The sequence below is a fragment of the Doryrhamphus excisus genome, linkage group LG17 (genome assembly GCF_037039965.1).
Source record: "Doryrhamphus excisus strain RoL-2023G ecotype Guam linkage group LG17, RoL_Dexc_Guam_v1.1, whole genome shotgun sequence".
Classification (NCBI taxonomy): Eukaryota; Metazoa; Chordata; class Actinopteri; order Syngnathiformes; family Syngnathidae; genus Doryrhamphus; species Doryrhamphus excisus.
Genome location: NC_136373.1, coordinates 8,638,650 through 8,665,098, shown reverse-complemented (window position 1 = coordinate 8,665,098; position 26,449 = coordinate 8,638,650). Strand labels below are relative to the sequence as shown.

At 42.2% G+C, this 26,449-nt stretch overlaps 3 protein-coding genes across 10 annotated transcripts in view; all 3 read left to right on the top strand.

Moving 5' to 3' along the window:
* Window positions 1–5,403, top strand: part of LOC131136967 (forkhead box protein J3-like) — a 37,322-nt gene extending 31,919 nt beyond the window's left edge. The window contains exons 10-12 of the mRNA XM_058084352.2: window positions 2,253–2,492; window positions 3,311–3,439; window positions 4,054–5,403. Coding sequence (XP_057940335.2) covers window positions 2,253–2,492; window positions 3,311–3,439; window positions 4,054–4,169 — 485 coding nt within the window. The 3' untranslated portion in view covers window positions 4,170–5,403. The remainder of the gene's footprint in view (window positions 1–2,252; window positions 2,493–3,310; window positions 3,440–4,053) is intronic.
* Window positions 5,404–5,809: 406 nt separating this feature from the next.
* pdpn (podoplanin) lies at window positions 5,810–15,353 on the top strand. 4 transcript variants are annotated; one of them, XR_013630113.1, is made up of 5 exons: window positions 5,810–6,321; window positions 12,312–12,701; window positions 12,780–12,885; window positions 13,537–13,618; window positions 13,946–15,353. XR_013630113.1 is itself a non-coding variant. In XM_078797801.1 (4 exons), exons 1-4 carry the CDS (start codon window positions 6,270–6,272, stop codon window positions 13,950–13,952), a joined length of 555 nt encoding a protein of 184 aa, XP_078653927.1. In that variant the 5' UTR covers window positions 5,905–6,269; the 3' UTR covers window positions 13,953–15,353. The 4 variants fall into 4 exon arrangements, 2 of the variants coding, with proteins under 2 accessions (XP_078653927.1, XP_078653926.1); XR_013630112.1 differs by having other exon boundaries at window positions 5,912–6,321; window positions 12,777–12,885; XM_078797801.1 differs by lacking the exon at window positions 13,537–13,618 and having other exon boundaries at window positions 5,905–6,321.
* A 2,307-nt stretch (window positions 15,354–17,660) lies between these two features.
* prdm2a (PR domain containing 2, with ZNF domain a) lies at window positions 17,661–25,358 on the top strand. 5 transcript variants are annotated; one of them, XR_009131897.2, is made up of 6 exons: window positions 17,661–17,775; window positions 18,756–18,820; window positions 19,457–19,552; window positions 19,800–23,745; window positions 24,174–24,304; window positions 24,394–25,358. XR_009131897.2 is itself a non-coding variant. In XM_058085326.2 (6 exons), exon 5 carries the CDS (start codon window positions 19,856–19,858, stop codon window positions 23,720–23,722), a length of 3,867 nt encoding a protein of 1,288 aa, XP_057941309.2. In that variant the 5' UTR covers window positions 17,672–17,775; window positions 18,007–18,105; window positions 18,756–18,820; window positions 19,457–19,552; window positions 19,800–19,855; the 3' UTR covers window positions 23,723–23,745; window positions 24,174–25,358. The 5 variants fall into 5 exon arrangements, 4 of the variants coding, with proteins under 4 accessions (XP_057941308.2, XP_057941310.2, XP_057941309.2 ...); XM_058085326.2 differs by adding an exon at window positions 18,007–18,105 and having other exon boundaries at window positions 17,672–17,775; window positions 24,174–25,358; XM_058085325.2 differs by having other exon boundaries at window positions 24,174–25,358.
* Window positions 25,359–26,449: the final 1,091 nt, after the last annotated feature.

Sequence of the window (26,449 nt, the reverse complement as noted above, 5' to 3'; positions counted from 1 at the left end):
CACCCACGGCCCGCCTACAGGCACGCCCACTCTGTGGTTGGTGACACTGCCGAGTACATAGAAACACTTCCGGTTTGTGCCGCCAACTTTATAGGAGTTGAGTTGACAATATACGGCGATTTATCTTTTTAAAATGTCCGCTTTTAACATACAGCCATATGTGTTGGATCCCGAATCTGATCCGGAAGTGGAGACTGTACAGTCCGAGGTTTCTGAAGAAAAGAGGTTACTTCAAGACGTCTCTCAATGGTAAGTAGCATTAGCATTTTAAGGTTTAGGTTTTCTACAACATCGGTAACGACTGTGTTTTGCGGGACTACCAGTGTGCAAATAAAAACTCTGGGAGAGCCACCAATTGTGGTGGGAAAAGGTTAGCAACCCTGCTCCCTGTATGCACACTCTATAATGCTACACAGACAAGCGCTTTTTCTCCATGACTTCCACTAAATAAAGACAGTTAGGAAACTGATAAACTGGTACTTACGGCTTATTCTTCTGACTCCACACCACCAAGTAACGTTGGAAAGGCGTAGGGCTTCAGCAAGTTTGTGGGCTAGTCCAGATGCATAGCGGCCCATGTTCACTAAACAGTCCAGTGGGAAATGCCCTTGACAGATTAAAATGCATTTCTTTTGCTTGTAGGGAATCAGGAAGTCCAACTCTTTGTGCCTGATGGTGGCGTCTTTAGGGATTGAAAACAAATGTGGCGTTCCCTTTTGAGGCATTGCTAGCAAGTAAATAGCGGAGCAGCGCTTGGGGTAGGGCTCTGTGATGTCACAAAGGAACGGTTTTACCACGCCTTTTGAAACAGAGCGTTTTGAGCCATCCCAAACTTCTTTCAGGGCTCACTTCCGAATCCACAAACCTCATTATCTGAAACTTTGGCATCGTTTAACACCAGAATACAACATTCTAACTACATTTATAGGAAAAAGCATCATAGGTCCCCTTTAATGTAAATACTTGAGCATTTCCATTTACACAGAGCTGATTGGACTTGAGTTGTGCCTCATTGGTCAATGCAAGAATGGCATATACACCCTGTGGGTTTTAAAACTTGCCTAAAAATGTTAAGAAGCAATCCATTTAAATGAATAGTTTGTTGAAAGCCAAGTCTGGCTATATTTTGTGGGGGGGGGCAGCAACTGATCAGGCGCATGTCACAACACAGCAGGGTTAACTCTTCACATGGACACTCACCTGTGTACCTGCTCCACAAAGGCAAGCAGCACTCTTGTCAGGACAAAAAACTATAGATTCTGGACCAAGACAGATGGTTTGAAAGGGGGGGAAGCCATCTAAGTTGAGGTTGAAAAAACATCTCTGGTCGAGCTTTCCCATCTCATCTTTGAACATGAACTGTTGAAGCCTCGGTTGAGCAGCAAAACGACTTCTGAGACAACATGAACAGTCCGGCTGCAGTCGATTCAATGCTCTGAGAATACAATGACCTAGGTAAATGTAAATGTTCACAGACAATATGATTACTTCATTTTGATTTAACGATGATTTCGTTTTGTGTTTTCATATAGTCTTGCCCTTGAGACACAATACTATAACATTGTAATGATGCGGGCCTAATAAAAGTTATTAGCTTGCATCTGAGAGGTCGCAATATCCTTTGTTTCTACTGCTCTCTCTTTCTCACACACACACACACACACACACACACACACCATATCCCTCTCTCCCAATTGTGCAATGTGAATAATCTAATTAGACTCCATCTCAGTAACCCCCTCTTATCCCGGTCAGTGCACAAAGCCGGCAACATCCAGGCACAATGGATGATGACAGCTGGTCCCATAACACACAGCCTTCATCACCTTCTCTCTCTCACCTCCTGTTGCACTTGACCTGTCCCACACCACCATAATGTCATCCACCAATCCACCAGATAGGCTTCAGAGAACAGGAACCTCTCCTGGTGCCTCCACTGGGAACCAAACACAAGCTGTGAACAAATATAGCCCTGCAGCGAGGGTTACTCATATCAATCAAGCAACATGTGAGTTGTGTTGGAGAATGTTGAATGTTACGTATGTAGATACGCTGGACGCCACTTTCTTCCATATGTTTTTTTTTTTTTAAATAGTATTCATTCATTGACAGTATGGGGAACTCTAGATTTATAAAGGAAAATCTTTACCAGGGATGCCCAAACACCACTATCAAGGAAAATCTTCCAAATCACGACTATGTCTTTTGTGAGCAACTATTACCTTGTTGTTGTCGCTGTCCATCTCTTTCAGGCCTGAAGGAGAGCATGCGTCAGGCGGAGCTCAACAACTGGTCCCTGGATGCTGGCCAGATAGCCGACCTATGCTCCTCCATTAACCATTTTTTTACGGCCACGGGGGTCATCCCTCCATCGCCACCTCAGGTCGCACACCCAGCAACACCTGGGGCACCACAGCATCCTGTTCAGCCACTCGGCGCCATGCACTCCAAGGCTAGCCAGCACACCCAGCATGGCCAGCACCTCCACACGGGTCAGAAACCATGTTGTGAATTAAAAATGGTTGTAGTTGGTCATAATGTGGAACACAAGACAGATATTGAAGTATCCACATTGGTATTAAAGTATCTGTAGTGCATCAGCTTATTGGATTGAGGTTGGGGCTGGTGAAGCACTAAATCCTTTGCAGTTTTTTCTTTTATTTTAATATAGGTTAGTCATTAAAGGGACTGCACGGTGGACGAGTGGTTAGCGCAGACCTCACAGCTCAATCCCACCCTCGGCCATCTCTGTGTGGAGTTTGCATGTTCTCCTCGTGCGTGCGTGGGTTTTCTCCGGGTGCTCCGGTTTCCTCCCACATTCCAAAAACATGCTAGGTTAATTGGCGACTCCAAATTGTCCATAGGTATGAATGTGAGTGTGAATGGTTGTGTGTCTATATGTGCCCTGTGATTGGCTGGCCACCAGTCCAGGGTGTATCCCGCCTCTCGCCCGAAGAAAGCTGGGATAGGCTCCAGTACCCCCCGCGACCCTCATGAAGATAAGCAGTAGCAAAGGAATGAATGAATAAATAGTCCTTAAAGGGGCGCTGCACCTTTTTGGAATTTTGCCCATCATTCACAATCCTTATGTAAAAAATTGACAAATGTCCTTCCCCTTTCTCTGCATTATAACCCCAGAAAACGAGTTAATATGAGTTAGCTAACAACGCACATCACCGGGACACACACAGTTCCACTATGAGGCACTTTAAAAAAACAAAACTACAATGTTTACAACAGTAAATGTGTTTATGCATAGTACCGGTGAGTGAAACAGTTAGTTATTGGCCTTTTGGGTGCTATCCCACAGGGAACATCTACATGGACTCCAGACAGAACGTTCCTTCCTTGATGGGACCACCCGGATACTCCCATATGCCTCCTATCAGCAACACAGCTCCCACTATGACGGCGGACTCCTCCATCACACTCTTATCAGGTGTGTGTGAATTACAGTGGTCTCCTTTGTAGGGGAACTTTGGGTACCTAACAGGAAGATTTGGTTCTAGCTCCTACACTAACGTCTAACTTGAATTTATGGAAATGCTAAACATTGAAATCACCTCTGGTGAAATGCTGGTGAATACAGCATTACATTCTTAAAGGGGAATTACACGTTTTGGGAATTTAGCCCATCATTTACAATCCTGATGTGAAACATGAACACATTTCTTTCCCTTCTGTGTATTATAACGCCAGAAGAAGTTAATATGAGCTAGCTAACAATGCATGCCACTGGGACACACCTATTTCTTTTACATGCTGTGATCATGCAAGAACAAGTTGATGATAGCATGTAATACTTGCAGTATTTTGCCTTATTTTGATGATTTAACAAGACGGGGAGGATTCTTTCGGAATGCCCCTTGGCTCTGTCGTTACAGCCCTCTCGATGGCCTCCACATCTTCAAAACGGGTCCCCTTGATGACCCCCTTAAGCTTGGAGATCCTAATCCATCTTTTGCCCATAGCTCATACACACCCAGTCCCGTTACTGCACACCTCATCTGCATATTAAACCGTAAACGCATATTTGCTCTTCCACTTTTCTAGGCCATCACAGTCAGCTGAGCCAGCAGCACATGTTGCCGCCAGGACACTTCCAGGTGAGACGCATGCTGGCTGCAGACGACATCCAGGATGATTTTGACTGGGACTCCATAGTATAAGCAGAGCCAGGAGGTAACAGACAACGTGTGTTCATGACACTAGCAGTCGTGTCCTTACACCGATGGCAAATGGACACAGAAGACAATCCAGAAGGGGAAACAAAGTCATTTTTGTGGAGGAGTGTAAAGACAATCAATTGTTGCAAGTGGACCAAGTTGTAAACAACATAACCACACCTGACACTGTGCCAAACGGCCTACAAGTTGCTAAGACTGTCCAAACATCTGTGAAATGTTAGCATTTTATATATGAAAAGCCCTGTGAATTTAACAAAAGGATATTAACTTACCTCTCTTTCAAGATCAACTATTCGTTTTTCCTCTTTGTGAATTGTCTGTACTGATTCTGTTAGCTGGTTTAATCTCCATGAAATGGAGGGTGAAAACAACGCATGAGGTGAGCTCCATCTTCTGGTCAAAGGAAGTATCGCAACACATCCTCGCAGAACAATCCTATGCACCACTGTTCTTGTTTGACCTTTGTTACAACACCATTTTATCATTTTGGATGTAAGAGTTCATTCTGTCATTTTCTCAGGGTGTTTCACTGATTGGTCCTTACGTGTCATCAGGTGACTGAAACATGAAAAAATAAGTCATCTAAATAAAATCTAAAGTAGAATAAGCTCACTCAACACTGGATACACTCAAACTGCATTCAATGAATTTAGTTAACATAAATCCTATATATGAATTGTAAGGTCAGACATTACTCATTTGAGGTGAAGACGAGCAGTTTTTGCACATGAAAAAGTGATATTGAGGGAAATCAAATCAGGTAATGAAGGAAAAATTCAATTCCAGTATGTTTTACTTTTACAGTGTTTCTATTGCAAAAAACAAACAAATCACCTGTTTGTATCAATTGGAAGTGGGCAGGAAGTTGAAGAATGACTTTAATATTATCATCATGACCAGCATTATACAAAGTGTATGTTTGTGTTGTTGTTCTACCGATGTAAATAATATATTTCTCATCCGTTTCCCTTTAAGAAGAAAAAACTACAGTGGTGCAAAAGAAAAAAAAAAGTATTTTTGTTATTTTTCCTTCAAGAGACACTTTGTGTAAATACCTTCATTATATTGTAAATATGTGCTTTTTGTGTGTCAAAGGTCATGTGTGTATGGTTCAACAGTTACAGATCTGTTTCAGTGTTGATTAAAATGTTATTGACCATTTTTACTGCCCAAACCTTGCTTCTACTATGTTGCTTTACTACAGTAAAAACCCAAAACCCAGTACAACCCTAAAAGCCCCAATTGTCATTCACTAGTTCTTTTTTCCACTCTTGTGCCCTCTAGAGGTCGTGTGTGGGCCTAACCGTCCCCCTTTAATGCCTAATCTTCACTACTTGAAACACTAGTTGCCTTCAAGTCCTGCCTGTAAAAGTACGAACCCCAAACGCTCCCTAACTTGTCGTCCAACAGGGGTCAGCCTCGTGCCAAGAAACGCTCTTGTCATCCCACCGCCAGACGTAACCTCTGTAGACCACCCTGTGCTTTCTGCCAGTGTTCTAACTGAGTCTATGGCTACTATCCCTGAGGAACACCTCACCAAACAAGCAGTGAAGTGAAGTCCTTCAGCAGAGCATTATTCGTTCTTTTTTTTACTATTTGTGTATGCATATTTTATAGATTATGTGCAGAAAAACTAAGTAATTACACACAGATGAATATGTTCTTATAAATAAGTTTAGTATGTTAAGATGCTGATGTTATCTCTTAATGGGTAGGGACCACCTCTTAATAATGTCACCCTCCCAACACAAACCTGCCCCCCCCCTGACTCCACAAAACCCACCCAGCCAAGAGCCAGTGCCCACACCCCTCCTCCACTTTCAGCTCAGTCTTTCTCGCTGCTGCTGAACCAGCCTCTCGCCCTGCTTCACTTCCATAAAGTCACCACAGATACTTCTCCAAAATATCTGCCGGCTTCCAGCATCTGGAGCGCAGCTGTTTAATTTTTTTACTTTTTTTGTGGCTCGGTCCTTTACTCTCTGTTGTCTTCTGTGTGACTTAAGTGTTGTCGTTCTGTGACCCCCCCCTCAAGTGAGCTCGGGAGTCCCTTCATTCATCGCAAACCAGGACAAGCCCACCACCATGAATGTTCAGCTGCTGCTCCTGTTGGCCTTCTGCGCCTTCACACATGCAAGTGAGTAAACTTCTTACCCCCCCAGTAATAATCAGGCAGTCGCCATATTGCTGTGACCCTGCATGTGTCCACCCTGCTGCCGCTTTGTCTGCTTGAAGCCCAGATATTGTAAGACCATAGAAAGTGGGGATGGATCCGTGTGTCTCATAGGCTGGTGGCCTTGCTATGTGATTTCAATTCATAAGAAACCTTCAAGGGTACCTCATGAACAGTTCACAACGGGCGGAAGAAGCGGTCCCACCCCCTCTCCATGTCTTCTCAGTTACTAATAGTTTCTTCACTCCCTGTCTTTAAATGTTAATACTTTCCAGCAGGGAGAATAGAGTATACAAATGTGAAGCAACTGAGATAATAACTAAGAGATATTGATTTTAAAAAAAAGTGTGTGTTTTATAGATAGAAAACCAAGCAAAGGTTGGTACTATTTGTTCAGGTTTGAACATCAGGCAGAAGTGGTTGGAGTTGCAGATTTGTTGGAGTTGTTAACACGGGCGAAGCTTGGCTATCCACCAAACTGTTAGTCATGTTGAAGAGTCCGAAGCACAATCTGTACGTAACCATTTATTTTATCAGTGTCAGAACTGTGTTTAAGTGAGCGGTTGTTTGTGTAGCATTATAGAGTGTGCATACGGGGGGGGGGGCGTCTTACCTGCATTCATGTAAATTGCAAGCTCACTGTCTGGACCTGCTAATATCATTTTCCACCATAATCGGTGGATCTACCTGTGTTGTATATTTGGTGCTGTGAAATAATGTGTATTACAGACCATCTTCATCTGGTGGTAGCAGGTTGTCCAGACAGTGGAAGTTTGGTGGTTCAAACCCCACTCCCTCTACACTGTTGTAGTTCACTCTAATATGTCCCTTATGGGACTAATAAAGGCATAGAAAATGATTGGATGGATTATTTTTCTTTTCATTGAGTCCTTAATAGTACTTGATAGACTTGACATCTAAACACGTTTCATGTGTGTTTTATTGGCTGGTATTTGTGTTTGGTAAATGATATGCGTGCAGCATTTAATACCTCAAGGGGGGGTTGCCACAAAGACAACAGGTCATCCATTCTCTCGGGTCTAAACGTAATGCCTGCTCCTGTTATACTGCATCCTGTAAAAACCCGCCATCGCCACCCCCTCCCTACCCCAGTCTCCCACTTAATGAGTTTTGTCTGCCTCTGTGGGGCTAATAACATCGCCGTCACATCTGGCTGCTGAAAGGGAGAGGTTAGTGCCCTCTTTGGTCACGGGCCTACTTTTAGAAATGACTCAAATGTGGCGCTCATACTCCAAATATCGGGCTGGCAAAAGACTGGCAAAATCTTTTCACCTTGCACACAGAAAGGTGTGTTTGGGGAACATAAGTTGCAGTTTCAGCCCCGAATAGAGAGAATACATCTGAAAGCGTGATACATGTAGTATACATACTTCCTGTCTGCTGTCCTGTACATGTACTGTCGGTTGAGACGGGGAGAAAGTACACAATAAAAGAACAGCTGACTCTGGAACACAGTACTCAACAGAATATTACAACTCTCCTAAGAGGCTTGTTTTAAAGCTCTTGGCAAGACATTTTCCATAACTTTATACCTACAGTTCTATTTTCTTGTACACAACGCAAAATCCATAAAAAGCATTGGTTTGGTGTGGAAGAACACACTCAATCAGTGACCTCTGACCTGACAAATAGGGCTGAAAATTTTAGTAATCAAGTATTGTCAAAAATGTATTTGTTTGGTTCAAAAGCAATAATACAGTCACAAGAAAAAAATAAAACAATTTGTTAAATAATCAACAAAGCAATTGGGACACGTCACAATGTTAGCGCCATTTTCCTTATCTTTAGTTGCCTTGTACTTTTCTCCAGCCTTTTCTATCCTCCCGCATCTTCAAACATTCACTTATAATAAACAAAAGGTGAAAAACATCAAACTGTAATTATCTGGTATTTGGCCTGTACATAAAGTACATAAACTCTGGACAACCGTGTTATAAAATATTTTACAAAGAAAAATGAAACCTATGTTTTCCTCCCTTTTCACTTCCTGTGTGTGTCATGTCTTTTGTAGGCTGCTTTGGACATGTTTTCAGATGTGTTAGTCACATGATTAAAGGTCCGCAGTGTCTGCTGTACCAGTTGGCGGTGGGTGATAGAGTCCAGATGGGATGTCTCCTATCTGTCTAGAACAGGATGGGTGCACCTTCAATGTGTTGCCTTTATGATAACGCCAAGGCTGACCTCCAAGCCACAGTACGGTCTGCACGCGTGATACCACCTGGTACTATCTGGTACTATCACAGCTGACTTAAAAGGGGAGGTTGTGTAATGTGATTATCTATATTTTATCACTCTATCAATCTATGTCTAGTTTGCAAAAACATTCCTGAGAAAGGACACTCCCCAGCCCCCCCCCCACACACACACACACCATAACTGAGTTACTAGCACTATGATTCTTGTTCAGATTACATTCTTTGTCATAAACACACCTCTAGTCGTGAGAGCTGGTGGGGGTCTTAAACCGGGGCCTGTCAATCACAGGTCTACATTCACCACCCACCCATAGCTGTTCCATGAGCTTGTTTGGTGACAGTATTTTAAGGCGGCCTCCTGCTGAGAGAGCATCTGGTCACATGATGTCATACGTGCGGTGTCATTTGTCGGAACATACAGTTGCTGCTGAGTCACTGTTGTGTCATACATTTGCGACCCATGGAACAATTGAGGGGGAGTGACACACTGGAAAAGATGGATGAAACGTCGATCACAAGAGGGGATGTATGCATCGTTGATCTCGCCGCCTGCATGCATGCACTGTGGAGAGGAAGCACTTCTCCCAGCTAATTGTGGGAACCGAGCACATAATGAAACGATTGTTAGTGGCGGTGGAATGTGTGATTACACGGAGCGTAAGGCCGTTTTATCATTGCTTACAGACGTTTCAAACAAACAGTCTGCGGCTCTGTTTGAACTCCACCGTTTTTCCTGTTCAATTCTTTATCACACAGGAACAAATGTTTGGGAGTATTTAGCCGCCTGTTGCTAATGCTAGTAGCAGCAGCAATTCATTCTTTGCTATTTGAAGCATTTCAACGACCAGTGGAGAGAATTGTCGAGAGTGTGTGCAGTAAGAGAGTGCAGCGTGGTTTTTTTCCGCTCTACATTGAGAATGTCAGGCCAGCATTTTGTTCAGTGGAAAGTTAAGTCCAGTCCCTAATTTTGGTGTCGCTGAAATGTAACCTCCCTCTTTTGGATGCAGCGTTGTCCACGTCAAGCTTTCAGTTGTGGTCACGAGGATGTTGAACATGGCGGGACGGAGCTCGGGTTATTGAGGGGAAATGATTAGGTTGAGCTTCATAGTGCAGACGTTGATGAAAGGCACAAGGATAAATACATGTCTCCATGCAGCTGCTAAATTCATAATGGGACTCTCCTTTTCTTTAACCGGGCAAAGTTAGGCTTCACGTGGAATGATAATGGACAGTGGATGTTGTTAATCCCATTGATTTCTGCAAATGAGTTTGCTGGAGTTGTTGAGCTGGACACTTGTTGCTAGGCAGACGTCACAGGGCTCAAACATAACTGGTCCATGACATAACTGGTCCAGTCACAGCCACGAGGCTGCTTGATTAACAAACAGGAATAACAAAAAAAAGTACAAAGGAACGTACTGTAAATGCAACAGTCAACACTAAACCAGTAAAAGAGGTGATTTCAGTTCATGTAAGTCTGTCTTCATTTTTTACATATATGCTGTTAAGATATGCCTTTATTTGTCCCTCCGTAATATTACAACTTTATTCTCATGAAATAATGTGGCCTTATTACTTCTACATAACTAAAAGATTATGATGCAGATTTATTTATCCACATTACTTTTGCAACTGAATTGCCGGATTGTGCCCAACACACATTCCTTAGACCAGGGGTCTCAAACTCAATTTACCTGGGGGCCACTGGAGGGTCTGGGTGAGACTGGGTTTTCTAAAAAAAAACAACAAAAAACAGAAAAATGAATAAACTTTGCTTTGGTTCCGATTTTCTACAAGAAAAGCTCTGATAAAACATTCCACTGTTGTCAAATATCTTATTTTTCTACACCAACTAAGATGATAAATAAATAAACAAATCAAGAATAAAGAAAATCAATCAATCAGTAATAAATAAATATAACAATAATAATAAAACGGCAAATAATAAAAACTTAAGAAACCGTATATAGTTGGTGGGTAGACAAATAATTTTTTTCAGAATAAAATTAACAGTTATTTAACCTTTAACATGAACATTAATCAAACGTAATAATTTTTTCTGGGTACATGATACCATACAGCATCCATATCAAACATTAAACTTCATTATCAAGGCGGGGGCCTCAAACTAGTGTCCTGCGGGCCACATTTGGCCCACGGGCCACGTGTTTGAGACCCCTGCTTTAGCCAATTCCTTCGAAAATGCCGTGTCACTCTTTATTTTAACACATTTGCCTGAGATTTCTCAAAAGCGTGAAGTCATCCAGTTGTGGATTGTCTTTCATTGCCCCACCCTTGAGCAATTCCACATGTTTAACAAGGCTTCCTGTACGCTCCTCACTCATCAACTGGTGCGGTGGCAGCTTCCTCCACAGGAAATTAGGCAGAGAATGTGGGCTGTAAGGGCGCACACGGCCAGAAAGACAGAATGGAGGGATTGCTTAAAGATGAATGCTTGCTGACGGAGGGTGTGGTGGTAGCTTTTGTGCATTGGAGTGACATCACATGACTATCTCAGCATCCACCTCTTTATTCTATTTTCCATGTTTACATTATTGCCACTCATCCAGTGGGCAGGAGAAGTTCTTGACTGAGTTGCTTGACTTTGGTGTTTGTGTGAACACAGGCCAACACATGAGGCAGTCAGCCATGTTGGCGGCTCGAGTCCAACAATGAATACATTCACATGCAAGTGTTAAGTTGTCCATGAGTGCAGGAAGAAGAGAAGAGTGGTATGTACGGTCTGCGAGTGACACGACTCGGGTTACCTAAAGATTTGCGAGGCCCACAGTGGGTTGCTTGACTTGTGACCGGAGTCATTAGTAGTAATGTGTTGTGTTGGTGTTGTGTGTGAACAAGTCATACACAACATCGGGAAGGAGTGGTCATGTCAGACACCTTTTATATGTCCTAATGCCTGAGCCTCCTGTCATTGGAGGACCTTGAGGGCCATGTTGGGCATATACAGATAAATCATGCATACTGGAATCAGATGGTTTTATTATGTGAATGACACATGAAAAAATGAATGATGCGGGATTCCCCACATAAAGGTTAATTAAATAAGAGCGACGTCTGTATGTCTTTCCCAGTATAAATGTAATTGGAATGGTAATGGTTTTATTTCATTGCATCAGATTCCAATTGAGTGCATCCCATAATCAATTCACAGTTCCACATGTCCAAAAGGAGTAGGAAGAAGCAAAGCTTATTAAATCCTACCCCTCCATCTGGTACTTTTACAATCAGTAACTGTTACATTTGTTCACTTCCTGCTTTCCATAATACAGTTTAAGGTTTTGTTTTTTCTTTGTTTTTTTTTTAATAATGCACCTCATACCGAAGTACAAGGTGATATGACCATCCAATGACATAATGGGTACCATAGTAAGTGTCAATATAGTGATATATATAGCACATCATGACTGGTTCAAGACTCTTCATCCTTGTATTTAGCAAACATCAACTGCTTGTATTGTTTCTTGAATTGGCTCATCGTTGTGCATTGTTTGAGGTCCTTACTCAATCCATTCCATAGTTTGATTCCACATACTGAAATGCTATGGCTTTTTAACGTAGTCCTAGCATAGAAGTGTTTCAAATGTACTTCTTCCCTGAGATCATATTTCTCCTCTCTTGTAGAGAAGTATTGGATGACATTTTTAGGTAATTGGTTGTTTTTAGCCTTATGTATTATTTTAGCTTTAAATGTGACATGTTTAAATGTTTCCCAACTAGGCCCCACGACCCTCCCCACAGACCATGACATTTTGGCAACCGAACCCGGAGCAGATGTCACCTTGGAGGCCACGGAAGCCAGCAAAGATCTTGACGTTGTCACTGGTCCTCCTCCAACTGAGCCCGCCACAGCCGAAGAAGTTCGAACAGACGTTGTAACCGAGGCACCCACTCCTCAGGTTATGACCAATACCGAGGAGGAGCCTGCGATTGAGACAGAAACCCCCGCTCCCATTTCAACTGAAGCCCCTGAGCCACTTAGCACCGAGCCCACCGCTGTGGAAACCGCTTTGCCAACGAAGCCTGCGGAAGCCGAGGTCATCCCTCAGTGGACGGAAGCCATCGAGGCCAACACGAGCGGTGAGGTGGTTGTAGAAGACGGTGCAGAGGGTGAGCAAACGATTGATGGAGACAAACAAATGTGAATCGTTTGATATGTTCATACTTTGTTTTCCTGTTCTGTAGAAGGACTGAGCTCTGGTCAGGTGGTCGGAATTGTGATTGGTGCCCTGTTGGCCGTGATTATTGTCATCGCCGTGGTGATTGCTGCTGTGAGGAGAATGGGAAAATACTCGTGAGTACTTTGCTTCAAATTAAAACAATGTTGTGATGACTCACAAAGTGTATGTTTATATGACCACAGACTAGTTTTGACTGGTTTTCAACACTGTCACCCACGCATGGGGAGAACATGCGAACTCAGATGCCCGAGCCGAGATTCGACCCAGGTCTTCACAATCTCCTGACTATGTGGCCGAGATGCTATCCACTCGACCACCGTGCAGCCCCTATAATAAACATTTATCATTATATTGGCAACATGCTAACAAACAAAATGGCCCCACACCATCCGCTACCCTCCGCACTCAGTAGTGAAGTGCACCTGGTTGCTCGGCTCAGTTTGCACTTTAAGCCCTGGAGGAGAGGCGTCTCAGCTTTCTGCTATGTATTTCACCAGGGAATGTGCAAATTCAACACTTCTAATATTGAACAAATCTATAAGAATCACACAGGAAATGCATTTAAAACTCAGTTCAGTGGGCAAATATTCATATGTATTTCTGCAACTAACTTTTCCAAACTTTGACACACTGTGTTCCAGTGTTTCTGTGGCACAACTACATCTCTCCAGGTCACTGGTGTGTGAGTTGGTGACAGGAAGAAAAGCTCTGACTTCCTTGTCGTTTTCTACAACCTGTTGTTTTGCATGTTTTTGCACTTCTAGACCCTGAATGTCAGCCAACCCAACGTTGGCCGGACATATACGCATCTGAACGGGAATTGTGCACACTGCTCAGCAAAACATTGTAATTAGCTCATCGTCAAAACAACATTTTCCAACATATAATTAATTACACATTACATCATGTCCAAACGACTTTATTGGCACCTGTGTCAACAGAACGCTACCTGTGATGTCATTTCACGCACTTATTTGAAAACAGCATTCAAAAAAAGATCTAGTATAGACCTGACTCTGACAAGAGACGTTATAAACCCTAATGATGTGATAGGACGGAATTAGATCATAATTTCTGCTCAAATATTTAAACTTTCCTTTTAACATCATAATATCATAATAAGGAGCCCCGAGTCTTCATCCATGACTGACTCTTCCTCTCTTTATCCCGCAGGCCTTGAAGGACAACAAGAAGCCGGCCAAGCAGGAGCAGTTGTCAAAGTTCTGGGAATTCTGAACTACTGAACTGTGACGTCATTTCCAATCATTAAAAAAAATCATCATGACACCAGCACTTAATGATTAGAAACAGGACTGGACTGTGGGCAAACAAGAAGGCACGGGAGGCTAGTATGTGTTTGTTTGTACTGTATGCGTGAATGTACACTATGTATGTATGTATGTAGGTATGTATGTAAGACAAGAGGGGGACTCCTTACCCAGCTCATTTACTTCCATGAACCCCCCTGGAGGGATTATTGTTAAAGATTCTGGATTAGACATATTTTCAGGGCTTTAGTGACAGTTAGATTTTCATATACTGTAAAATGATAGCACTATTTGAGACTCAAACGGCAAAAACAGGAAAGAAAAAAGCTAACAATGATGTTTGTGTCATCTGGTTGTCAGGTGGCGGCTTGCTTGCAATGCATTTGCATTCTTGGGGGAAAGGAATTCATTATGCCTCGGCTGTCTGAAAGAGAAAATAGTTTCCTATGACATCATGGCTAGGTCAAAAAGATGTACAATAATTAGCATTATGGGGTGAAAGGAACAAATGAATTGCCTCTAATGTATTACATTGTCAGCATGTGTTTGTAATATAGTATTGTTTGTTTGTGTTTTCATTTGTCAGTTAGCAGCTACCTTCTTAAGATAATATACCTTTGGAAAAAACAGCAACAAAATAATGATCCCCTATTTGACTAAAAGACAAAGCACGATACACCCGGTGCAGAAGTGGCCCTGACATCAAAATGCAGCGCTCCCGAGTGTATTGCAAACATAAAAGAAAAGGCGCCCTTGTGACACTGCCTACTTTTAACACTGACATCTAAAAACCTAATACATATCTGTGAAATTTAGCAGAAGGGTTTGTGCCACTGCCACTGGTGTTCTCTTGGTAGATTGGAGCTGAATGTCAGCAGAGCGCATTATCAATGTGAACTGAAATTGACGTATTCTTTAAACGGTACTTTAACATTACTCTCATATAAATTCCGCTATGTTCATTACCAGAATGGCCGTTGCACTTAGTTCAAGTGCACAGGCCCTAATAATGCCTTGTGTTGTTATTCCGTAAGAGTGCATAAAAGGGTGTACAAATAATTAAGTCTCAGCTTGGCTTTGCTTCTTTTGCCAGCTTGCGTAATGTGCACTGAATGAGTGATGTAATGATTGTTCATGAATAGGCTTTAAGACACTGCAAAGGTTTGCAACGATGTTTTTGTTTTTCCTCTCTCCTCGCTTTGCCGAATTACCACCGGATCAAGTTCATTTGTGCCATTTTGACGCCTTTTATTTAATTGCAGTGTTTTTTCATTTATACTGTTTAAATAAAGAGATAAAATGTAAACACTCAATTACCTGCAAGTTTCTTTTGGTCTGTGAGCCTTTTACTTCTCAAGTCTTTTTTGCTTGGATTAGACAGTCCAAAATACTCTCAGGATCTCATGTCACCTCCAAGTACTCAAGTGATCAACAGCTTCTAGTTGGGCAGTACCAGGCTATCTGCTCTCATTGGTCCAATTTTGAAAAAAAGAAAACAAATATGGCAGCCTAAGCAGCCGTTGAGTCCGTTAAGACCGCTGACAGTTAGGGGTGTTTTTCTTTTCTTCTTTTTTTTTTTTTAATGCCATGTTGTGGAGTTTTTCATATGTAACCGTTAGGCCAGTGCAAGCCTCCAACGGTATAAGTTGCACAGTGATGCTGCTGTGTCTGGCTCCGGCTCCCCTGTGTGGTTTTAGGCAGTGGCCCAACCCTCCCAGATTCGGCCCCGCGTCATGACTGCCTTTAGCTCACCCTCTCTCCTCACACCACCGGGAACAATGGAGGCTTTTCACACGGGAAGCACTCACTCTCGCCTCTTTTTCGTTCTGTGCATCACGACAGGGTGGAGTCACTTCCTGGGTGGGCCCAACGTTTACACAAATCCTTACAGACCTAAGTCTATTTCATGTAAAAACAAATAACAGTCCTATCATGAAGTTGATGAGTATGTTAGTCAGATTTATCCCATTTATTTTGCCTCCCAGTTAATTACAAACATGCACATAAAAATAGGTGCAGAAGCTTGCCAGATCTTTGTGTGGACCATCGTGTTTGTGTCTGGTGTGTTGTCTGTGTTTTTGTACACTGCTTGTGTACAATGTGTGTGTGTGTGTTATTTTAGAGAAGGAAGAAACATTTCTGCTCCACTTCGAATGATGTCATTAGTTTATCTTAAATTGAGTAGAAGAATGTGTTTTTTTCCTCATGGGTTTGAGGGAGTCACATGGGAGTGAACGATGTGTCTTTGCGGTTTTAGTAGCCAAACTGTTGCTGGGGTACACACATGGGTATATGCATTATCTGTACACTGACTACTATAAGGTATGTCCAAGTATTGTTTGCCCCTTGAGAAGAGATACAGTAATACATGAACATGAACATGGTTCTGTATGTCTTTTACTGAAGCACATAGGTCCATTGAGTGGGGGGGGGTCATGATGAAAATATCATCCTGCTGGCTCATAAGCTTTGAGTGCCGGAGACAGCTGGGTCACAGGCTTGGAGGAGGTGGACGAGGGTCACAATTTTGTGTGGCAGGGACAGCGGTAGGCCGGTGTGAGTGGTTGGTGTCAGCCGATGGAGGATACAAGGAGTGTGTAAGAGGAGGAGGAGGATGGATGGTGCATGTTTGGTATGCAGGGGAGTGCGGGTACAGTGTCTATGCATATGGCGTGTTACTTTATAGGGGTCAGGGTGCATCCCTAAATATGTGAGCAGAAGAGAGAGAAGGCAGTTATTTTGTAGGGTGCGTGTGTTTGTTTTTTGTTGTATGAGTGCAGGGGTTCTCAATTATTTTCTGTCATGCCCCCCCCGAAGGGACAGACAAGAGCCAAACTGCATATTGAGTACTATAAATTTGTACATCTTGGTAGGTCTGCATTAAAATGAAAGTTAATTTCAGCTAGTTATTTCGAACATGAAGCCCTCCAACAACATTGCATCATTTGATATACATGCTGTCATCATGCATTAACACGTTGCAGTATATTGCCATATTTTGATTAAAAACAAAACACTACTGAAACTTCTTTTGTTCTATTTATCACTGTTTAACAAACTTTTGGACAGATACTGCTTAACATGATTGTTTAACTTTTCCTTTAATTTGGTATGAAATGAAAGACTTAACCCACAGCCATCCTGAGTGGACAAAAAAGTGAAGCTCAAATTAAATTAATTATTATTAATTATTACATTGAATTTAAATTACATCAATTCAAAAAGGAATGATGCCAACATCAGAGTGGAATAAAGGATATGTAAAATTATAGAATTATGTTCAATATTTCAAGTTAATTAACATAAGTGTGTAGGGGTATGTGACTGTAAAAACTACAGCACCACAAGCCATGCAACAAATGACTGTTCTTGCGCCATCTACTGGTAAAAAAGTATATTACAATAAGAGCTACAATTATTCAAAGTTTCCAATAATTCAATAAACTTGTAAATACGTATGTATTAATCTAAGCTATATACAACAATGCAATATTGTATCTGCCGAAAACAACTTGTCTTGCTAGGTTTATTTGTCTGTACACCAACAAACTTGTGTCTCATTGGTTCAGATTTGCCACATTTGTTCCTCTGCCAATCAGAACACGCATTGCTCGCTGGTCCATTAAAGAGCACACAGCTGTTTACAACATGCACCAGAGGGATATAAGATTGTTGTACGACAATGACGTTGGAAACTAAAGTACGTAGTATTGACGTACAGCAACGAACTGTTTTGTAAGTATTTACAAAACTGGAACCGGAAGTATTTACTGTCGTGTCTTAGTTTTAGTAGCTGGTAGTAGCCGGGGTGTGTGGGTTAAGATTGGTGTTAGCTAAGCACAGATAAAACGTTCATAGCCCTACGCAGGTGCAAAATTGTTAGCTGATCGTCATAACCAGGTTGAATATTCATTGTAGTTGTTTGTAAAGACCTTGTATGTGAATTATTGTCCTACAATTTTAAAGGAGTTATAATAAACGATCTGTATGCTACCGAGCTGTAAATGCGACGTGTCTGGTGAGCAGCTAGCAATGGTGCAATGACAGGCAGCGTCATCAAGACAGGTGAGGCAGATGAACTTAAATTTACACCACAGCAAATCCGTTTAAGAATTATCCGACTAATGCATCATGTTTAATACAACCGGGCGCAAAATGTTTAAAATAAATCTTGAAGTGTGGATGTGCTTTGAAAATGTACCTCAGTAGAGGCCTTTGTCTCAGGAATTGGATATATTCCTTACTTTTAGCACGTAAATAAAAGTAGTTAGGCGTTGGGTAACTTTTGCCTTGCTGCTGCTTGAACCAAAAAGCAATGTTTAGTTTTTTTTTTTTCATAATTTAAGTACCTTTATATTTAAAGATAAAGCCTGTTTGGCCTGACATTTTTATTATCCTACACATAAATTGCACATCCTCTTTGTATGATTATTTTGATCACAGTCATGCTTTTTAAAAATCATTACAATGAGTGTGGCATGATATCATTACAATTGCACTAAAATATTTGTGTCCGGCACCGTTTTATTTGTTTGGAATGTACTGTTAAGCGGTGATAAACGGCATGTTTTCCAAGTATTAAGACATGGCTCATGATGACAAAAACAGCATAATAATGATGATGATGTCGGTTACTAAATAAGTTGAAGTTGTCTTTGTAATGATGTATAAAGAGGCTCATGGGATATTTTTAAATGTTTGATCTCTTCCAACAGAAATCAAAGTAAGTTTCCATCTTCATGTAAGGCATGCCTTTCCCTCTGCATTGACTGTTAAAATGGTAAGTTGAACAAACCATTTACTTTTAGTTTTGGGACATTTTTGCCAAACTTTCAAGACCCACAGAATATTGAGGAACATAAACATTGAAACTATGTAAATAAACTTTAGACTCTCATCCTTCATCAGAAAAAAAGTTTGTGTCTAGCCTTTTTGGGTCTTCATAAATGGGCAGCAGAACATAGGGTGGGTTAAGCGAAAAGACCTGATTTTGGCCAATAAACGGAGAAAAAGTTCCTTGTTTGGTGTTATGACGCTGGCCAATCACCAAACATAGGCACCGGAATTAAAAAAAATTGACGATTCCGGGAGATTTGGAATTTCAGAGCTGGTTCCCACCGATGCTTGATGCCCAACCAAACTATGATTCCATATCATGTTTATGCAAATATCAACTGATATCGGTCGGACGACAGTATGAGACGTGCATGTCAAGATTCCTCTCAGAAAATTTTTTATTGCCTCCCTACTTTTGGAAAAAAAAAAGCTTTCCTAGAGCATATTTCGGGGTGTTTTCTGCACACTCCAGACTCTTGTTTACTCTCTGACTGGAAGATTAAATAACTGCTTTCATTTTGCCTTTGATGCAACTGAAGTTAGCTCAGCGTGTTTGAAAAAGATTCTTTTATTTTTCAAGTTGCTGAGCCTCCTCTGAAGTCTTCTGTTGGCTCCCAGGGGAGGCGTACCTCACACTTTGAAAAAGCCAGGACTCGGAGGTGACTGACATGAAAAGGTATCATCAAAAGTAGAATATGTTAATCGTATATATCAGTGTTGTCCAAACTTTTTCACCGTGTGCCACATATGGACAAGTCAAAGGATTCCGGGACCATTTTGATACTTGTTTTATTTTATAAAAAGATTAGAACACTATAAATTAGAAAATTAAGCGTTAAGGGTTAACTCTTTAGTTTTTGTACTCTACTTTGAACGGCTTAACAGTTTTTTTTAGATTGACAACTGTTTTTATGTATTATTAGGTGTGACGCCTGTTACAGACCTACAAAAAGAGAACTGGATACACACTTTGCATAAGATGGAACAAAATCCTGAATTTGGAGATAGTGACCACATACAGAAAGATGACGACGACGTTGGTATTTCTACTGGCTTGCCTCATTACACAGATGATGATGACCACGATACTCATGATCGTAGCAGAGGTTGGGAGTCTTTACCCTGTCAGAAGCACAAACAGTGTTTTCCCAGCCAACGAGTCTTGGAAGGACATGCGCCTATCTGCAATTTGGTGAAGAATGTGGCACACAAGAAGAACAAAACCTCCTGCAGTTCAGATTTAGATGAACAACAGCACAAGAATGGGCCGCCTTCAGGTTCAGTGAGCTTAGCCTCCCCGCTTGAAAGCAGTAATACGTCTGTGTTGCTGGCCGAATGTAACACGTTTCCACCGGATGCAGAAGAAAACGAACTTGAAGAGGAAAGTCTGCAACAGGTATTCATTGCAACATCAAAGCATGGATCTGAAATTGATGTGGAGAATAAAGGGGAATGCACTGGACAGTACATGATAGATGTTTCCGGCAGTATCTCAGAGAACCTCAGCTTTTACTTTGATGGGAAAATAGTGTCAACGAGTACAATCAGTGGCTGTGAAACAGCTGATGCTCATTCTGCATGTACGAGTTTGGTTGGACTAGATACCCTTGTTCTCGATCCCTCCCAATTTAACCTAGGCTTAAATATTGATTCATTTATGGGCAGTCAAGCGTTACAGGGTCTAGCGCCAGCCAAGAGAAGAACTGCAACACCACATCTGTTACCCCAAATTCAAACAGAGCTGGAGTCCGAGGAGGTTGTGTCGTCATCCACATCACTTGTGACGTCGTTAATAGAGAATTTACTTCCTCAAAATGCCGAATCCACAGTTGCTTGCTCAAAAAGATCCGCTGTGTTTCTTTCCCCAAAGTTGAAGCAGCTACTCGAGATGCAGGACAACTTCAATCCCGCACTTGCCCAACTTCTAGATGGCCAAACACCTTGTCCTGTCTCTCCTGGTGTAGCAGGAAAGTTTAAAAGGAGGACTGTATCGCCAGAAAATTCACCTCAGCACGATGTAACATCTGATGAGGAAACAGCAATGCCAGATGGAGATGGCAGTGATGCTGTTACTTTATGGCAGATGGACACCCAGTGCAGTTCTGTGAATGAACAGGCCAATACATCACAAACTGTTGAGGAACCACAAGTGATTCCCGTTTTGACAGAGAGCTGGCCTCCTGTGTCTGTCAACAACTGTAGTCAGCAACCACTGGATCTCTCCAATACAATGAAGAGAAATGAACGTGAGGCTTCAGCTAATACTGCATTAGATTTAAGTTTGCAAAAAAGGAGCCTTGATGAATCTGAACTGATGTCAAATTTACTTACTTCAGAGAGAAATCCAAACCAGTGGATGGAGGAGGAGAATGCTGTGAGTGAAGAGCAGAACTTGAGCCTTGAAAACCCTGAAACGCCTCTAGTGACAGACTTCACCCTTGTCGCTGGCCCAAGCATGATGGACCCTGTTGCAGAGGGACTCGTTTATGGACTTGGTCTCTCCCCTTGTTCTCTGAATTCTGAACCCGCCACTCTTGCACCTCTTGGTTTCCCACCAGCGTCCCCATGCACAATAGCATTTGGACCCCCAACTTCACATGCCATACTACCGACTGCTTCTTCTTTAATCACGGTTTTGGCACCACCACTACCTATTCCTAGCCCCTCAAGCCAGACAATCCAAGTGCTGGCTCCAAATATATCACCTGAGCCCCTGGTACTCTGCACAGAAAATTCCGTTAACTCTACAAAGTGTGACTTGACTTCTGCGCTTGCAGCCTCAAACGCTACAAACCTTCCTGGACTTTCACAACCACTTGACAACTCTCTTAATCTACCTGGTCACATGTTTCTCACCGATCAAATTGCCTTCAATTCTCCTATAAATGAAGGCAGCCCAGTGCCAGAGATAGCTTTCACGCCCACTGTAACATTAAACGATCCCCTCAGCAACTCGTACAATATCACAAGTAACGCTGTGCTGATAGAGTGCACAATATCCCTTGAAACCCCAATGAATGTCCCTTCAACTGTTAGCATGCAGGAAAACACAGGATCCACGCACATGCTTGTTAATCACATAGAACAGCAACAGATTTCATTGCCCAACACTGCAACTGCAGACCCCACCATTATAATGTCCTCTATTGAAGAATCGCTATCTGTGTCCTCCACCACTTCGGTGGTACCAGATTTTCCTGCAGAACCTGACTCAAATCCTGACACAGAACAAGTCCTTGAACCAAAGCCTCCAAATGCAAAAGAAGAGGAACATGCTGACATCACTGATTCAGCAGTGGAAACCTTGGCTGACATCTCAAACAATGATGAGAAGATGGTAGACCTGCCATGCAAATCACTAACTGAGGAGCAGACTTTCACCAAGAACTTCATCTGCAATGTGTGCAACCAGTTGTTCCACTCGATGAAAGAACTTAGTCATCATGTTGGAGACCATGCTGACGAATGGCCTTATAAATGTGAGTTCTGCGTTCTGCTCTTTGACAAGCCCTCAGCTCTGCTAGACCATCGATCAAGTCTGCATGGCGTTGACAAGACTTACGTTTGCAGTGCATGCACTAAAGATTTTGTTTACCTTTGCAATCTGAAACAGCATCAGGAGGAATTGCATCCAGCTCAACAATGTTCGTTCACCGAAGAAGAAAAGGGAAAAATAAGACCTCAGAATTACAACTATACAAAAGTCATCACAGAGCCTCCAGTGTCTCATGAGTCAGAGGAACCCAACAAACGGTTCAAAAAGGAAGAGAATGATGATCTGGCTACTGAAGAATTATTTACAACAAATAAAATCATGGCCCTAGAAGGTGGCAAGCTCAAAGGGCCTGATGTTCGTTTTGGCATTAATCAGCATTACCCCAGCTTCAAGCCTCCGCCCTTTCCATACCATAATAGGTCACCTGCTGGCTCACTGGCCTCAGCCACAAACTTCACCACCCACAACATCCCACAAAGCTTCAGTACAGCTATTCGTTGCACAAAGTGTGGTAAAAGCTTTGATAATATGCCTGAGCTGCACAAACACATCCTGGCCTGTGCAAACGCCAGTGATAAGAGGCGGTATACACCCAAAAAGAATCCCATCCCTCTTCGCCACTTTGCAAAAAGCCAAAATGGAGTACTATCCACAACTAATTCAGCAAATGAACTTAATGCTTCAAATGGAGCCAGCCAGTCCAACAGGTCCCCCGCAGAAGTCAAAGTGAAGTTGAAATTATTGAACAAGAAGAAGAGAAAATTAGTGGAAAGGGTCATGCCTCAGAGGAACAAGTCTCCATCCTCATCCTCTTCACTCGTTCATGAAGATGTGTTTGTTTGCCCTCACTGCAGCAGGGAGTTCACAATGCGCCGCAGCCGAACCAAGCACATGGCCGTCTGCCCCCGAAAACCCAAAGAAGTGAGAGCAAGAAAAGAAGGAGGGGTATCCCTAACTAAGGAAAACGATGGCCGACTTCATAGAGTAGCCCCCCATGTTGAGCAACAACAAGAAGGGTCATCTCACCGTAGGACGAGACTCCAGACATCAGGGCCACCTCAAAGGCCTGTCATCCCCCCGGCACCGACAAGCTTCTCCAGCAAGAGGATGAAAACCGACACACCCGCACCCAACAATGAGATGTCCACTTTGAACGAACTCCCCTTGGTTCGCTCTTTTAATCCTCCTCTGCGGCAGTACACTCGTGTGCATCATGGCGTCAAAGGGATTCCTGTTAAAATAACTTTAGTGAAACAACAACCCAACCTGCAGAGGGACAGTTCACCTTCTACTCAGAGCCAAGAGGAAGCAACTTCTGGTGGCACCTCTGACCAAAGTGCTACAGCTTGAAGACCTTTCAGCAGGGCTGCCAGGTAATCTTCATCCCTTTGATGTAGATTTAGGAATTGTTAATGGATAATTAACAGTGGGTCCGTTGGTACTGTGCTTGGTCTTATCCTTCCTTCCTGTCCCTCGGTGTGCAGCACTATCTGCCATGCTCATTGCTGGTCCAGCAACTTTACATTAAATGATAGGTCGCTTCTGTAAATTTTGTTTGTGCAAGTTTTATGGTTATTAATATGTCCTTTTGCATGAGCAAGCAGTTTTCATTAGCTATGATGATGATCTATTAAATGTCAGTAATATCTCTACCAGTAATGATGTCATGCTCCATCTTCTTTCTACACATGCAGCAAAGCCTAAGAAGAATCCTCACTAGCAGATCCTGTAGGGATGTGACATGCTGTATGAAAAACAGAGATGAATACACCTTTTGTCAACAACTTCTGTGTCTTTTTAGGTCGATGCACACCCTTGCCGACTGCTCACCCCGCTATGGCTCAAAGGACTTTATACTTGACAAGAAATTACTGAAAAGGATGACTGAAAAAAAAAAAACATGACACAGTTGAACTTCTTCGGCAAGTGGATGTGAGTATGTTGAAACTCTTGTTTGGAATTGGGCACAGTCCTCCAATTCATCAACTTTCCATCAACAGACTGTATTTTGCACTTTGAAGTTAATCTGACTGCTGCGTGTTGAAGAAACGGGAGGCACTGAATCTGAAAGGCTTCAGTCATTTCTCGCTTGGGTTACTCAGTGACGTCAGCATGGATTTGCACTACTTTTCCCTTATCGCTCATGTGCTGCCTTTTTGGGTTTAAATTCTATACTGCATGCTGTGCGCGCTCCATACTACTGTGTTAATGTGTAGAGGATATTGTGGCACATTGCTCTGACGGAGTAGAGACATTTATGTGTCATTAAAAATGTATGACATTACTTGTAGCATCAAAATCAAGGCTAAACCAAGTGTTTCATTGGATGATTTAATTTAGGGGATTACCCAAATTTGTTAATTTATTTTTTAGAGGTGATAATTGAAAAGAAATTTGTGCAGTTGTGGAGCTGTCACAAAAATGTTCAAAATGTGGGGAAAAAAACAGCTCCTGTCGTTATATGGTGTTTGTGTTTGTAAATGTAAGTATTTATCAACTGTAGAATTACAAGCACTTCATCCAAGCTGTCTGTAATACTTTGTTGTTAATTATGGACATTCATTTGTAATGTGAATCCCAGAATGGAAATGTAAGCTTAATTTAGGGGTAATGCTGGATATCCCTGAAACCTGAAAATGACTGTTGACAGTTGTAACTGAAATGCATTGTCTCTATATATTCATTAGCTCCTAGTTTATACAGGGTAATTATATCTGTAAAATTGATTTAACTTGAATTTTTGCCTCTTTGCTGTAACTCTCCTTCAGAAAGGAGTATGTTGGATGTGCAGGGTGTTTTGGGGAAACTGTTATTTAACTGAACATTTGTGTAGCATTTCAATCTGAAAATCATGTTTATTTATTCATAATTGAAAGCCATGGAATGATTCTGAAAAAATCCTTTATTGTTTGATTTGCACTGTTTTTTTTTCCAAGAGCGTGTTCAAAATAAATGCAGAATATTAGTGTTATTTATGTGTATGGGTTAATTTATGAGACAAATGAACACAATTGTTGCTAAATGCCTCGTTAGGGGTTCACTTAACATTTCATAACAATTGCCATGATAGAATCAAACATTTAAGATTTAGCAACACCACTGCAAGCTCTAATGCCGTCCTGCAATATGTTCTTTGGAAAAATGATTCCAAAAGTCAAGTCAAATTTTAAATTTTTTTTTAAAAAAAGCATTGAACTGTCCTGCTTGCAGAAGCTACTGATTGTCAAGAACTAAAGACTGTTTACATTACCTTTCAACATTACCACCATACATTCCTTAGTTACGCAAAGTAAGTTTGATATATATATATAAATTATATATATTAAAACATCATCTGAAACACTGAGCATCAGACCCAACCAAAAGCCAGCTTTGCCATCAGGACCTTGGCAGCACTTCTGGTGGCTGCAAGATTAGCCTATCCCAAGGCTCAGATACCTGCTGACACAAGTACCATACCATGGAAGTGTTTGGCAGCGGAAGACGCAGGAGACGATCCTTGACCTTGATGCCGGAAGCATGACAACTCCATCTTTGTCGGAATTCCGTAGAAATCAGAGGCATTTAAAGGCAATGAGAGGTTTTCATTTGATTGGTTAAACTCGTTAAACACTCTTGCGCCTTTTCTCCTCCCTCTTTGCCACTTGTGTCGGTCGGAGGGATGGAGGCGTGGCTGCGGTGCGCTGCGGTGCGCTGCGCTGCGGTGCGCTGCGGTGCGCTGCGCTGCGGTGCGCTGCGCTGCGGTGCGCTGCTCACGAAAATTGCAAAGTTCGCTAGCCACACACCGTTGGTGCAGAGCAGGCGTGCCGCAGGGCAGGTGCGCTGTGTCTGGTCTATACAATTAGAGCCTTAGGGCTTAGTTGTATTTCCTCATCAGCCTGTTGATTGATTCATCACTGCTTAACTCCTAGGAGTAGGCTTTTGTATCTGATACTGAATGTCCCCGTGCCTCTCACAGCCCATTTGAGAAGTACTGTACTGGCATATAGTGAGAGAAACTACAAGCATCAGTACTATGTGATGTTAGAACCGTCATGTCTATGCTCTATTATCCGGGGAGTCTGTCTACCCTGCTGC